Genomic DNA, 15,314 nt, shown 5'->3' with positions numbered 1-15,314 from the left:
GTACTCTTTAGAATATATTTTCTCATACTGCCACGAATCATCATAAAGTTCAGTACCAAATACCTTATTTGCCTTCTACATTCAGAAGTCAGAGGTAGATATTGAAGTGGTGGAACAACATGGCTATACTGCACACCTTTTTTTCTGTTCTATGACAAGGCCATGCCAAATTATGCATATTTTACACCAGATGTTTGAACTACAACTTCCATAGCCCCTGGTTGTTTGACTAGGACTGATAGGGGTTGTATCCAAAAATATTTGAAAAGCAGGTTGCCTAACTCTGCTTTATATCATCATTTTCCAATCATTACTTATAACACTTTAAATCATCATATATACAATAGATGAGTTATTCCTTATCACATTTTATATGTATCTCAGTCAGAATCTTAGTGCCCAATTTATATTACCTTGTTTTAGATAATACATCTGGGATCTTTTAAATGTAAAGTATACAATCTATATCCCTAGATATTGATGCTTTGCATATAGAACCTCCCCCAGCAATATAGTGAGTCAGCTATCACAAGATACTGGAGAGGAAGAGTGTGTGCGTGTGCATGTGTACACACATGTGCATGCGTAATACATCCAGACAAAACTCCTTCCAGTTGCCCATCACTTTGAAACTACAAGACATGAGTCAGGAAATCAAACCATTTATTTGTTCCAAGTATATTTTACTATCATTTCACCATTGGAATATGGCTGGTTTTTGTGTGTGGATCTTTCAGAAGGCTGATAAAATGCTGACTGCTATATGTTATCCCACCCATTCAGTTTTGCTCCCAGAGCATCAGAGTTTTTATTTTTTCCACATTTTGTGTTACAGTGCACTGGTACCCACCTGGATAAGCAGCATCGGCTGGCAGCCAATGGCTTTAATAAGCTTTGGCAACCTTTCAAGGATATCTTTAACGCAGGCTCCAGGCAAACAACACAGTTCCCAGGATACCAAAGCAGGTCAGCAAACAAATCCTCTGGTGCCTATCAAAATACATTCCCAATCACAACAACCCCTCTTTTTTTTGGGAGCTGAGAACTGCCCATTACTATCTCTAAACATTTATCAGTGATTTGTACCAGACACATTACTATGTTTGTATGTTTGTTTGGGGCATATTCTTCACTACTTCGCTATGGACAGACTTGCTTGTTTGCCTACTAAGAGGAACTTCAGTTTCTGAAAAAACACTTATTCATGATTTTTCAATTGAACCGATAATGCTAATGGGTTTTTGAATACTTAACTGGGGATAATATACTTTTTTAATATAGGTTACCATTTTCTGGAAAACACATAAAGGACTACTCCAATTTTGCTAGTAATTCAAATATTGAATTATTTTAAATTAATCACTCAAATTCTAGGTTTTAAGCTTAGATACTGGCAGATACGGGCTCTGACTCAGACAGGCAGGATCTCAAAATGTCTGAAGAACATTCTCTGTCTAAATATACATAGTAATATACACTGCCTACAAGTAGCCACTTGCCACTAGCTGCCCACCACCCGCAGGCACACTCTTGGCACTCAAGGATGAGGCAGGACTTCCGGGTTTGCTCATTCGGAAGTAGAGGGTGTTCATTAACTTGGACATTTTTAACTGGAGGACTGTGTGCATAAAGCATGTAGATCATGTGAACTGTGCTTTAATTTCTTCCCTTAAAATATTTCAAGTCAAATAATTTTTGCATATTGTAATTTTAAAAAATGGGTACTTTTAAAAAAAATAGTTCTACTGTTTAGTAAATACAAGTTTTAAAAACTTGCTCGACTTGATCACTCTCTAGAGTAGCCTTCCACAACCAGGTGCCATCCAAATGTGCTAGACTTTGATTACTATCAGCTCAAGTCAGATGACACATAGTAGACATTTATTTTTTTCTTACAAAGAACTGAAAGCAGCGTACACAATACTCTTCCTTCTGCTCTCCATCTTATCCTCAAGCAACAACCCTGTGTGGTAGGTTGGGCACAGAGTCTGTGAGTGTCCCAAAGTAACCCAGTTGGCTCAATGGCTGAGCAGGGACTAGAACCCAGACTGCCCAAGTCCCTGCCCCACACTCTTTTTGGAGAGCAGATTGGGGGGCTGCTTTGGGCATGATAAATTTTTCCCGTGCAAACTGAATTTTCTGATTTTATGTATTCCCTATACAATATTTTCCAGAAAAACCACAAAACTACCTCAACTAGAGAGCATTTTTTGACATTTTAGCTACTACCTTAAGCAAATGCAATATGAAAATAAAACTTAGGTGCAGGTATACTTCATGTTGATGAAAATTATCATTCTTAAATTTTAGCAACGAAGGCAAGCATTTGTGTTAGTAACTCATCTTGAAATAAAACATAAGAGTCTTTTGGCATCTTTTGATTAAACTAATATTTTTACACACAACAAACACCCCCATGGTACATCCAATAAAATGTTGTGTTAAGCTAGTACAAATACTCAGAGCAAGCTCTTTCTCCCTTATTTGTTGGTCTATATATAGTTTGACTGAATGTGAAGTCAAATGGGCCTTAGGAAGTCTGAGCAACAACAAAGCTAGTGGAGGTGACAGTATTCCAGCTGAGCTACTCAAAATCTTAAAAGACAATGCGGTAAAAGTGCTACACTCAATATGCCAGCAAACTTGGAAAACTCAACAGTGGCCACAGGATTTGAAAAGGACAGTTTACATTCCCATCCCAAAGAAGGGCAATGCCAAACTGGAATGTTCAAACTACCGCACCATTGCACTTATTTCACATGCTAGCAAAGTTATGCTCAAAATCCTACAAGCTAGGCTCCAGCAGTATGTGGACTGAGAACTACCAGAAGTACAGGCAGGATTTCGAAGAGGGAAAGGAACTAGAGATCAAATTGCCAACATATGCTGGATCACGGAGAAAGCTAGGAGTTCCAGAAAAACTTTATTTTTTCTGCTTTATTGACTATGCTAAAGCCTTTGATTGTGTGGATCACAACAAATTATGGCAAGTTCTTAAAGAGATGGGAGTATCAGACCAACTTATTTGTCTCTTGAGAAACCTATATGCGGGTCAAGAAGCAACAGTGAAAACTGGACATGGAACTACTGATTGGTTCAAAATTGAGAAAGGAGTTCGGCAAGGCTGTATACTGTCGCCCTGCCTATTTAATTTATATGCAGAGCATATCATGAGAAAGGCGGGGCTAGATGAATCACCAGTTGGAATTAAGATTGCCAGAAGAAATATCAACAACCTCAGATATGCAGATGATACCACTCTAATGGCAGAAAGTGAAGTGGAACTAAAGAGCCTCTTGATGCGGGTGAAGGAGGGGAGTGCAAAAGTTGGCTTGAAACTCAACATTAAGAAAACTAAGATCATGGTATCCAGTCCTCTCACTTCCTGGCAAATAGATGGGGAAGAAATGGAGGTAGTGACAGCTTTTATTTTCCTAGGCTCCAAGATCACTGCAGATGGGGACTGCAGCCAAGAAATTAAAAGACACTTGCTCCTGGGGAGGAAAGTTATGGCAAATCTAGACAGCATACTAAAAAGCAGAGACATCATGCTGCCAACAAAAGTGCGTATAGTCAAGGCTATGGTTTTCCCAGTTGCAATGTATGGCTGTGAAAGCTGGACCATAAAGAAGGCTGAGCGCCAAAGGATTGAGGCCTTTGAACTGTGGTGCTGGAGGAGACTCCTGCGAGTCCCTTGGACAGCAAGGCGATCAAACCTGTCAGTCCTAAAGGAGATCAACCCTGACTGCTCTTTAGAAGGCCAGATGCTGAAGATGAAACACAAATACTTTGGCCACCTAATTAGAAGGAAGGACTCCCTGGAGAAGAGCCTAATGCTGGGAACAATAGATGGCAAAAGAAGAAGGGGACGGCAGAGAATGAGGTGGCTAGATGGAGTCACTGAAGTTGGTGTGAGCTTAGGTGGACTCTGGGGGATAGTGGAGGACATGAAGGCCTGGAGGAATGTTGTCCATGAGGTCGCCATGGGTCGGACACAACTTCGCAACTAACAGCAACAACAACAAAATATAGTTTGAGATAACTTCAGTACTGAAAGAGAAGTGTAAAGTCAGTGAGTGGTTTTGTTGCCATTTACCACATGTACAACTGTTAACTGATAAAGTTTGGCGATCACTTTCCTTCCAGCCAATTAAAACTGTCTATTATCAAAAACAAAACTGGTATCTCTTTGAAATACTGCAAAAAGCATAAGGAATCTTTAGTTATCATTCATTAGAAAGAAACACCATATTTAATCATTTTCATTATTCATCCAGAATGAAAATAGTCTTTTTTAAAAGAGTACCTTTGAAACAAAATGTGATTAAAATTTGTCTTCAGAGGTTAATCAAATAAAGCTTTAGTTAGCAGAACTTTAAAACCTTAACTGAGCGCACTTTTCCTTTTAGCATCAACAATATGCTGCTGGATCCTTTTCAAATATGTATTAAGTATTACAAATGCACAAACAGAACTCATCCTAGCAGCAAGATATGACAGCAAAAATAGCAAGTTTTTCCTATTCATCTCTGATTAATCACACAATTACAAAAGGAAAGTTTGTCAGATGTATCTAGGCATTTTAGGAAATTAAGCCCTTTGGGTTTAAATTACAAAATGTGCATATTCTAGAATTTGGGGTCAAAAAACACACATAAGGAATGGCAATACTACAGCAGTCTTTTAAAAATAATTTCAAATAAAAAGAACTATTAAAAAGACTATCAAAAAGGACATTATCAGAGTCTTCACATTCTACTAACTAGGCTCTTGTGAGAAGTGTGATTTGGCTTATTGGCTATCAAGGAATATCTGACCTAAACAGAAGTTTACCCAAGAATGACACAAGACTGCTCTGTTTACATAAACAATGTGCTTATAAGGCCCTACTTCACTTTTTAATTCAGGCATGAATTCACCAAAGCAAACAAATATCAATGCTCCCCAGGTGTAATGTCACCTTTAGATTGTTTTAACATGTAATTGAATAAGCAACACAATGCTGATTAAATCTTTGGCAAAAGTACTATAACTTCAATTCAAACTTCTCATGGGCAGAATTCCATTCACAGAATATGCTTATTAGAAGGAGGAAGGATTTTCAACATTTCTCATTTTGCTCTGAAAATATAATCCAGAAGGTTGATAGCATCATAGAAGGTAGTGCTGCACATGGAACTAGCAAAAATAGCCTCTCCTTTCACTTCTGCCATCAAGATCCTTCATGAGATCAGAGTTCCTTCCATAAACAAAAGCCTATATAAACAGTGGAGTTCATCATTGTAAAGAAATGAGAACTGTTTGTTAAGCTGATTGATTACTAAATGTATACCCCATCTTTTTTTTCTCTTGCAAGGAACTCAAGGAAACTGATGGTTCTCTTCCTCCTTGCCATTTTATTCTCAAAAGAACCCTCTCAGATAGGTAGGTTGAAAGTCAAAATCATTAAAACTCGAAATTACTAAGCGCATAATCCTATGTGTTTGGACAGAAAACATCTTAAGATTCCCAGCATTCTCCAGCCAAGTCTGCTGTGGAATGCTGGGAGCCATAGGACTTTTTCTCTAAATATACATAGAATTGCCTTATGCACAAGTGGGGACTAGAACCTATACCTCCTAAGTCCCTGTTCAATAATCTAATCACTGCACCACAATGGCTCCCCATTTTTAAAAGGTTAACTGTTTAGAAGCATCAATAAAATATTTTTATTATGATCTGAGTAAGCAGTCAAAACAATTAAAAAGGCCAGTATGCTGTTATCTTTTCAGGTAAAGACCTTATTCATTTTACAAGTATTTAAGATATGTTCTCAGTGCTTTCAGTTTTATACAGTGGTACCTCAGCTCACAAACGCCTTGGTTCACGACCAAATTCGGTTGCGACAAAAATTTCACTAGGTTAGTGTTCTCCACTGTACTGCACTGTACTTTGTTGTTCTTTGTCACTTTGTTTCAAATTTTTCTGATTTAAAAAAAAATAGTTGCAGAACAGATTAACCTTATTTACACTGAACCTTATGGGGAAATTTGACTTGGCTTCTGACCAAAACCTAGCTCACAACCACATTCGGAGGAGCCAGAACGGATTAACCTTATTTACATTGAATCTTAAGGGGAAATTTGACTTGGGTCACAACCAGTTTGGGTCACAACCAGAGCCATGGAATGGATTAACTTCGTGAGCCAAGGTACCACTGTACTTGGTTTCACTTCTGGTTTTGTGTGTTACTGGTGGTTTTATCTCTCTCTCTCTCTTTCTCTCTCTCTCTCCTTATATTTGACTTTGATTTTCATAAGGCTATCACTTTTTGTATTTTTAGATTTATAATTTGTATACCACTCAGAGAACTTAGGTTATTAAGCAGTTTAAAATGTAATAAATAAATTGTTTAAGAATTGTAGGGCAAAGAATTATATGATCCACCTATGTATGTGAGTTCATCCAGTTGTTTTTACAACTCAGATTTGTAGGATTGGAAATCAAATAATGCATGCTGCTTCACAACAATATGTACAACACTGAATACCCTTTCACAAAGCATTTATGTCTGGGATATAAAAACTCTCATTTTCAACTCAATAAGCTTTTGTTTAAGCAAGGACAAAATATTATGAGTCTTGCAAAATCAATCAATAAGTAAAATCTTTCCAGTCCACTTAAATATGTTAGAAGGAACTCTTATGGCCCTAATCACTGACTGAGGGGCCCTGGGCTACTAGGGATGCCCCTGTGATGTCAAAGATGACATTCTGACACCAAGAAGAGCAATCAGAGATCCAACCTACACTGTTGGGCCCAGTGCTCTTCTTAATGATTTGGATGAGGAAGTACAAGGAAAGATAATCAAATTTGCAGACAATACAAAACTGGGTGGAATAGCAATCACCCTAGAGGACAGAATGAAGAAACCAAGATCCAAGAAAAACTCCTTTCTATGTACTATCCAATGAAGGAAAGGTGATGAGGAAATCACTACAAGAAACTGTCTAGTTGGCTCCTGCAACAACAGTTGAAACTCTTCTAGATTCAATCCAAAATAACTATCACCTTCAGTACTGTTACTTTCCTCATAATGAGTAAGGAAGACTATCAAGAAAATAGTGACGAGCTTTCTGCCACACTAAGGTACGTATGTGCATACCAACATATGTATATACAGTACACTTCTGGTTATTCTGGCAATCTCTATTTTGTAGAGAACAAAACTATACTCTTATACCTGATACTTCTAAAAAATCAAAGTTATTTTCTTTCATTTGGAAAGTACTGATGTGTGCTAAGTCCTTCTGTGATGATGATTTCCTATTTATTTGTGAGAGTACTAGTATATCTACATGGCATGTCATTTCATTTTTTTTAACATAAGCACTATCTTAGACCAAACATTAAGCACTTGCATCTTATTCCCTCATCTCTCACACATGTTGGACATAAGGATGCCCACATTCCAGTATGAAACTCATATAAGGATGCTTTATAAATAGATTCTGATGTTCCATACATATCAAAGTCATATAATATCAAGGCACGATAAAGTAGCATAAATGCAAACAAACCTCTTTGAAAGATGACTAATTTAAGAGCCAAACTTGTTGAACATCCTTAAGCCAGACAAAGTAATATACAAAAGTGTGGGGAGAGGGCAGGGGAAGAAGAGGAAAGAGCATGGAAATATACTCCATCATTAAGAAAGGTAGCCAAATAACGTGGACACCATTTATCATTTACCATAAATGTATGCTAAATTATATTTATGCTTTGTATGAAGATTCACACAGCAGGGTGCAATATTGCCAATTCATTTTTTAATTGATCTCAGGTAGCAGGACTTAGAAAGCCTTCTACCTCAGATTTTGATTAGAGTGCTACCAGAGTAAGTAACATTCTGGATACACCAAGGCCTCTCTCTCTAAATAATGGCAACTTTGCATTTGCAAAACTATGGGTGGTTCCTGAGATAAAAGTGTCAGCTACCCAGAGGCCACTACAACTAACCCAGGGCTTTTGATTGCAAGAATGCAAGAGCACAGCTGGATCAGCATTTGACTGCCCATAGTGGTCAACAAAACTCCTGTGAAAGGACCACAAGAGAGGACATGGAAAGCAATGGCCCTTGGTGCTGCTACTCCTATTTTCGTACACTGCCACTCAGACTGCATGTTGAACGTAAGTATGGCAAGTCTACTCATGCCTTCTAATCTTTCATGAATTCTCTAATCCTTTTAGAAACCCATCTAAGCTGGTAACCATCATCATCTCTTAAGTTCCATAAATTATGTGCTGTAGAAAGAAATTTATCTGTTCTGAATCTTCTGCAAATATATGTTATTTGAACTGAAGTTCTAGTACTAATAAAAGGAGAAAAAACATTTACCTACTTTCTGCATACCATACCTGATTTAATAAAGCCTGTATCTTGTCCGCTTATCACTTTTTCCTAAACTTAAAAGCCCAACTGCTATAGCCTTTCTACATAGAAAATATATTTCAGCCATCTGATAGTCAATCTTTGCTGCATCTTCACCAATTCCACAATATCCTTTTAGAGCTGCCTTTCACAGTGTTCCAAATATGGTCTCACTATAGATTTGTATAAGGGCATTACAGCACTAGAGGTGTTATTTTCAGACCCTTTCCCAACCAACTCCAAAATGGAATACACATTTTTTACAGGTGCTTCACACTGAGACTAAGTCTCCATTGTGCTACCCACCATGACTTCAACATCTCTCTTGCACTTAGTCACCAACATTTCAGATCCTATACATGTGCAAACAGAATTAGAATCTTTCCACTTCTGAGTGCCTGAAATCCGAACTGAAATAGGATGACTAGTGTTGGATCAGATGGCACAGCAGGGCCAACAGGAATATGGGAAAGCAAGTGGATTTCAAACAAAATATTCTTGCTCTCTCAAGGTCACCTTACAATATCCTGAAATTTGAAAGAAAAAAACTCAATCCAGAAAGCAAGTAAGGCTTTTAAAAAACCCCAAAACATTGGCTTTCAGGGCACTTGCAGTTATTACACTTCTGTAGACAGAAAGATACTGTAGAAAAAGATACTCAGAAGAACAGCTCAAAGAATACAGTCGGGAAGACTGTATTGAGCCACCCCTCACATACATATGCTCATTTGAAAAAAAAAATCTCTTTCCATACAGCTTCATTAGAAGAGCCTACGAAAGGAAACCACTATTGGAACATGCAAATTCTTTCTCCTTTAATAAATACTTGTGAGCAAAGAGGTCCACTCTACATGCAGTGCATAATCTCTATAGCCAATACACCATCTCTGCAACAAAAAATCCCCACTACTAAAATTTAGATTTTACTCAAAAGATCAAGAAAAGCATGCCATTAGTTCTCCCATTGTCCATGAAATGGGGATGGAACACTTGGACTGAGTAGGCAAGATCTAAATTCTAACCCTCCATCAAGGACTTGCTCCTAAATTCTTAGAACACAACCAATCTATGCCCAACATTTCTGGTTATGAAAAAATTAAGCTTTCTGATGGAAAGTACGTGGTTTGGTTTTCAGTGAACTCATTCCAGGACAAGCAAAGAAGGCTGAGCTGAGGTACATGATAGCATTTTACACCAATGAAACCAAAAGAAATGCCAGGAATAAAGAAAAATGAATACATTTGTAATATTTTACAAAGATTGTTGTCTGACAACAAGGTGGAAGAGGAGCTTTTATTTATTCAATGAAGGCTATAATCCTGATTGTGCTTAATCAGGGAACAAGTTCCACTGAATTCAATGTGATCTACTTTTGGGTGAACATGTTTAGTATCAGTCCACAAGCCTGCTAACTGAATGACCCCGAGGTGGTTTACGTGTATTACTCAGAATTCCTCAGTGAAGATAAATATTAACTCTATGTTCCAAACATTATTTGGTCTATTGTAGCAACTCTATTACGTAACAGAAATGCTGGCTATTAACTCTTATTTTCAGACTACACCTTTGCAACCACTTCACAGAAATCAACCCTGCCTGGAAATTCAAGCCAATCAACACTCACAGAGAAACATGACTCTTGGAATCATCATTTTTGTAAAATCATATATTCAAAGTGAACAGCAGTAGAATAGAGTATGTCAAAATAATAAATTCTCAGGTAAGATACATATTAACCCTTATGCAAGTGAGCATTGGGAGGAGACCATCCACCAACCTTGAATAGCAATTTTTCATGGTACTCACAAACACATTTCAGAATAAAAAATGTGCTCAAAAATCAAACATTCTTGATTTTTGCCTATCCCATTCCGTATTACAACAGCAGCACATATTAATCAAACAGCTATTTCTTACTGTAGTAATTATTTGTATGCCTGTTCTTATGCCCATGTAGTATTTCAAATGCCCATGCAGTATTTCAAAAGACCCTATTTCTCTCAGCCTCTTACACAGTCTTGTTATGTTTAGAAATTAGATGGGATATTGAGAAAGCTGGAATATATTTTTGGCTCCATGGACTAAGTACTACATTATGGTCTAGGGATGGGAGAACCAGCAAGACTTGAGCTTGTCAAGCTTAGAGTTAGGGCTGGGATTAGTTCCCCCTTGAAGCTTGGTCTGCCATGTTCCCATTCCCAATTTTTTAAATTTTTATTTATTGAATGACTGAAGTGTGCATTCAGGTGCATAGTTTTAAGAATGCACACCCAAATGCATTCTCCCTGCCCACTGACTATCACGCTAAAATGCTTACCCCCAATAAAATACACACTTTTCTAATGTAACTTCAAGCACAAGCCTATGAATGAACATAGTGGCATTTCAAGATGTGAATGGTACAGGCTCTGATGTTTAATGAACTGAAACAAAATTCTCCATATCCCTATTATTGCCTAGGCTTAGCTTGGCCAAAAGATCAGCTCTGCCCCCATGTTCTATTGCAGTGTACATTAGCAAAAAGGCACCCCTGATTATATGTCAAGAGCCTAAGGACACACTGCATTGATCTAGCTGTCAACCCCTTCCTGGCCTTTACTGGCTGTTTCACAGAGCGCTAAGACTTATTCTTATTTGAACTGAATTGTGAGAGCAAGTAAGAGAAAAAGCATAAGCTTTATACTACATTATTATATTTTATTTTTAGGTATTGCAACACAGTGTTATCAAGGATATGTAGGGCAATTACACAAGAAATGGGCAGGATTGTGCAGTTAAGTTCTTAGAGACGCAGGATTCTTACAATCAAAGAATGTCACATTTGTAGTTAAAAATATATTAGAGATGACAGAATAGTAGTATATATCACTTCAAACGGTTAACTATAGTATTCTATCAATCACACAAACAATATAGTTGACATTCTCCACTTAATCTAAAGCAAAATCCAAAAAATGAAAGAACAAAAAGCATACAATAGATCTCATCACTTTCAGCATTTCCTCAAAAAATATTGCCAATAGCTATGTCTATAAAGACTTCAGTATGACTTTATTGATATGATACAAATGAACAGATTTCCAATTATTCCTAACATGCTATAAATGAAATGTAATGATATTTCCAAAAGAGAAGGACAGCAAATAGTTTAGAATTTTTTGAAGTAATTCATGGTATTTATACACTGCATGTGCAATTTATTGTAGCTCCAGAAACATCTTTACTTGAACAATTACTAGCTTACAGTAGGTAAAACCTAGATGAGGCAAAACATGTTAAGATTAAATAATGGCAGAATAATTGAAATAATAATTCCAAGCTCTTTTTAAAGAATTTCAGTCAATCAACTAGGCAAATGAAGAAACTTCCCTATTGGTTGAAACTGCACTTTCTGCAATTTTTGACATTTAGTTTCATCAGGACAGTTATACTTCGCAGTATATAATCCTTACACCCCTATTTGAATTGATCCTTTTAGAGATATCATTTTGATTGGAAGATCAATTATATTTGCAAATAGGAAAAAAAAGCTGTGTTTGAAAATTACTACATTCAAATAAGGACATTAAGTCTTCGAAATTAAAAAACATAGTATTGTATTACTATATATATTCCCAATATAAATACTATTAAAACTATTATACTAATCAAGTCATATCAGCCCAAAAATGAAAATTAAAAAACATATGCAATGAAAAATTTACATTTACCTATTTTTCTCCTATTCCTAATCTTATAAAGTATACTTGCCTCCTAGATATAGATGGAAAAGTATGTACATAAGAAGATAACAAAATCTCTACAATCTAATCATCATACCTTGCAAAATCAGATGTTATGCTTAAAAATCTAGTTCTCTATTATGCAGAAACATCATTAAGATTTACAGCAATAACTTCTAGAAATTTATTCTGCCCCAACACTGTTGCAAGAAAAGACTTAACAGATCAAAAAACCCAAAGGAAGAAAAATTTCAAGTTCTGTAACTACATTCTATTGGCAGCGACTGATAATGAAAATCAAGGGCTGACAGTTTCAGTACCAAGAAGAGAGAACAGCATGCTATCAGACTCTGGGATTTCCCTCTGTCATATTCCGACTTAGGAAGGTTCCAAGTAGCTATTCATAGGCAGACCATAGGCTCCTCCAAAACTGGGACAGCCAACCATGCAGTAAATGAATATAGAACATTCTTTTTAAGAAAGATGCATTTTGATTTAATACCACAAGGCTAAATAAATAAATTTCCAATTTGCTATTCAAGACCTCATTCAGATATTTTATTCTCTCTTTCTGCCGACAAAGAATCTTCACTGGGTGGAATTCAGCTTTCACCAAGCCCCTTTAAGAAGATAAACAAAAATATACACAAGGAAAGCCTCTCCTTTGAAAAATTCTAAGTCCACTTGCCCACATTCCCCATCCTTCCATCACTACATACTCTAAACTCATCAGTGAAACCCTTCAGCTGCCCTTTCAAGATATGCCTCATGGTCCCAAAGCCAAAATTCCAAAAAGACACCTAGTCAGTCACATCACCGGAAAAATAAAGAAGAGAATGGTGGTGGGGGAAGCAATACATACTCATTACAAGACCTGTTATACTCTGGACTAGGTTTCCCAAGAGAATGCAGTTTTGCATTCTGAGGTCAGCACCATTAGGAAATAGCTAAAGCCCTATCACCTTTGCAAAACACGAAAGTGAAAACCCTCGACCACATGCCACTGAAGGGCACTATCACTGAAAGTAAGTGTGGGTCTCTACTCTTTTGTGCTGCTGTCCACCTCCTGCCCAAAATAGGCCAGTGAAAGCCAGTCTGAAGAATCTTATTTGCCTGCCAAAGAGAGAAAGTAGGTAGAAAGAACTGGGCCCAGCACACATGCCCTAAGGAGTAGTCAAGCAAGTGAAAGTGGCTGCTCCTTGGCTGGGCAGGTAAGCAAGCAACAAGCAGCAAGGAACAGCCATTGTCTCCACTCATTCACACTCTTCCTCTGGGTAACACAACTAAGAGGGTTGGACGCACAGGTTTCAATCCTAATCAACATGATGCCCAGTGAAAGCACACTGGAGACAGTGCTAGGTCTTCCTTACTGCCACCTCTGCTGCTCAGTTACCTAAGGAAGTGGCAAAAAGAAACCACTCACTTACAACTGGGCGATAAGTGGGCCCAATCCAATTTGCCATGCTGTTCAAAGAGGAGGCAGAGGCGGCAGTAGCTCCTTGCAGCCTCTTCCACTAGCTTTCATGCGCTTAGGAGAGTTAGCATCATCGGTCACTACAACGACCATCAGCTCCTGCCTCCTCTTGCTCACTGTCTCCCTCGGGTGGAGGAGCTGGAAGGGCCCAGTGGGCCCAATCCCAACTCCTGCGCTACCCGGAGAGTGTGTGGAGGCGTTGGTAGTTGTTCCTTGAACGGAGTAGTGGAGGCGGCTACAAGGAGCAGCAGCAACGAAGACGGTTGCCTTTTCTCTTCCCTCTCTCTTAGCAGCGCAGCTGGTGCGATTAAACCAGCAGGGGGACAGAGGAGGGGTCCCCATCAAGGACATGTTGCCGGGGGTCCCCCACCCAACGCTCGGAACCTGCCCCCCAATCTTTCGCAGGCTCCTCCAGGCTTGAAGAACCAGAGTGGAAAGGCACCAGAAGAAGAAACTGCAAAGGTATCAATTTAAAACGGCCCAGGATCAAGGCATTCCCCGAAAGAGAAGGGATGCCGAGCTCGGATTCCTCCGGGGCCTGTGAAGAGAGAAACGGGTCATGCCGCTCCGGCACTCGCAGCCCGGCCAGGTGCCCGCTTTTCCCAAGCACCTTTGCACCTGCATCCCCCCTCGCGCCCGAGGCAAGCCCGGCATCTCCCGATGCCCCTCTCCCTGCACCCTTTCCCTTTTTGCTCTACTTCTCACCGCACGGGTTATTTACGGGCCAGTCCCCAGCGGGAGCGGCGAACTCGAGGCTGCGGCACTGAACAGCCTCCCGCCCGCATGCGGCAGCAATAGCAGCGGCGCCCAATCCCACCAGCGCTACGGTCGCCCGCCAAGCCAGTTTCCCTGTCCTTCCTCTCTTGTACCTCAGCGCGGTCGAGGCAGAGGCCGGGCTCGGAAGGGAGCAGAGGGAAAGAAGCCGGCTCCAGGTGGTCCGGCTTCCGGCGCAGCGCCGGCGGAGCCCCGGCAGGGAGAGAAGGTGGTCGAGGTGGAGCAAACGGAGGCAGCGGCGGCGGCGGCGGCAGGGACACCCAGTACGAAGCGGACTGACCGCGAGCCCCGACCCGTAGCCACCTCTGCCCGGCTTCCCAGTCGCGGTTCGTTACCTGTGAGAACCCCGACGCGGATTTGGTGGTCGTGGTTCGTTAAAATCATCCCCTCCGACGCCATGTTTCCCAGCGCAGCCACCGCACTGACAGGGAGGCGGGTGGGGGGGGGAGAGGGGGGGGAGAAGGAGCGCGAGAGCAGGGAAGGGGGAGGCGGTGGCGGAGGAAGAGGAGGAGGGGAGAGGAAAAGCGCGCGAGGCGGAGCCAGCGGGATGGAGAAAGGGCGGTGCCAACGCTCAAAGAAGCGGCCCAATGGCGTGCGCGCGGCTCGGCAGAAGTGCACTGGAGGGCGGGGCGAAGGACGGGAGAAAGGCGCAGCCTACGAACGCCGAGCGAACCAGACCGGCCGGAGGAGGAGCCGAAAAGAACGCGGGTGAGTTCTTAGCCCGAGGAGGACTCCTCAAGTACTGGGTCCAGGCAGTAGCAATCGAACTCCGAAAGCACTGCCTGTTCTGCTCTTTTCTGCCTCCTCCGTCCGATTCGATTGGGTCACGAGAAGAGCTGGGGAGGTCCTGCTATACCGGTGTGGGGAGAATCCGAAGGATTTCTTGTTTTTGTTTTTCTGCGCAGAAAATGCATTAATCTCGCCTGTCTGCAAA

The 15,314-nt window shown here is 40.2% G+C and overlaps 1 protein-coding gene across 13 annotated transcripts in view; it reads right to left on the bottom strand.

Moving 5' to 3' along the window:
* The window catches only part of GPHN (gephyrin), a 375,414-nt gene extending 360,590 nt beyond the window's left edge, over positions 1-14,824 (bottom strand). For all 13 annotated transcript variants that reach the window (XM_044436487.1, XM_044436489.1, XM_044436472.1 and 10 more), the window contains exon 1: positions 14,716-14,824. In XM_044436487.1, the coding sequence (XP_044292422.1) occupies positions 14,716-14,779 (64 nt within the window). In that variant the 5' untranslated portion in view covers positions 14,780-14,824. The remainder of the gene's footprint in view (positions 1-14,715) is intronic.
* Between the last annotated feature and the right edge of the window lie 490 nt (positions 14,825-15,314).

Source organism: Varanus komodoensis, unplaced genomic scaffold, assembly GCF_004798865.1.
Source record: "Varanus komodoensis strain SLA01 unplaced genomic scaffold, ASM479886v1 scaffold3, whole genome shotgun sequence".
Classification (NCBI taxonomy): domain Eukaryota; kingdom Metazoa; phylum Chordata; class Lepidosauria; order Squamata; family Varanidae; genus Varanus; species Varanus komodoensis.
Note: the sequence above shows the minus strand (reverse complement) of the source record. Positions and strands in the feature narration are given on the sequence as shown.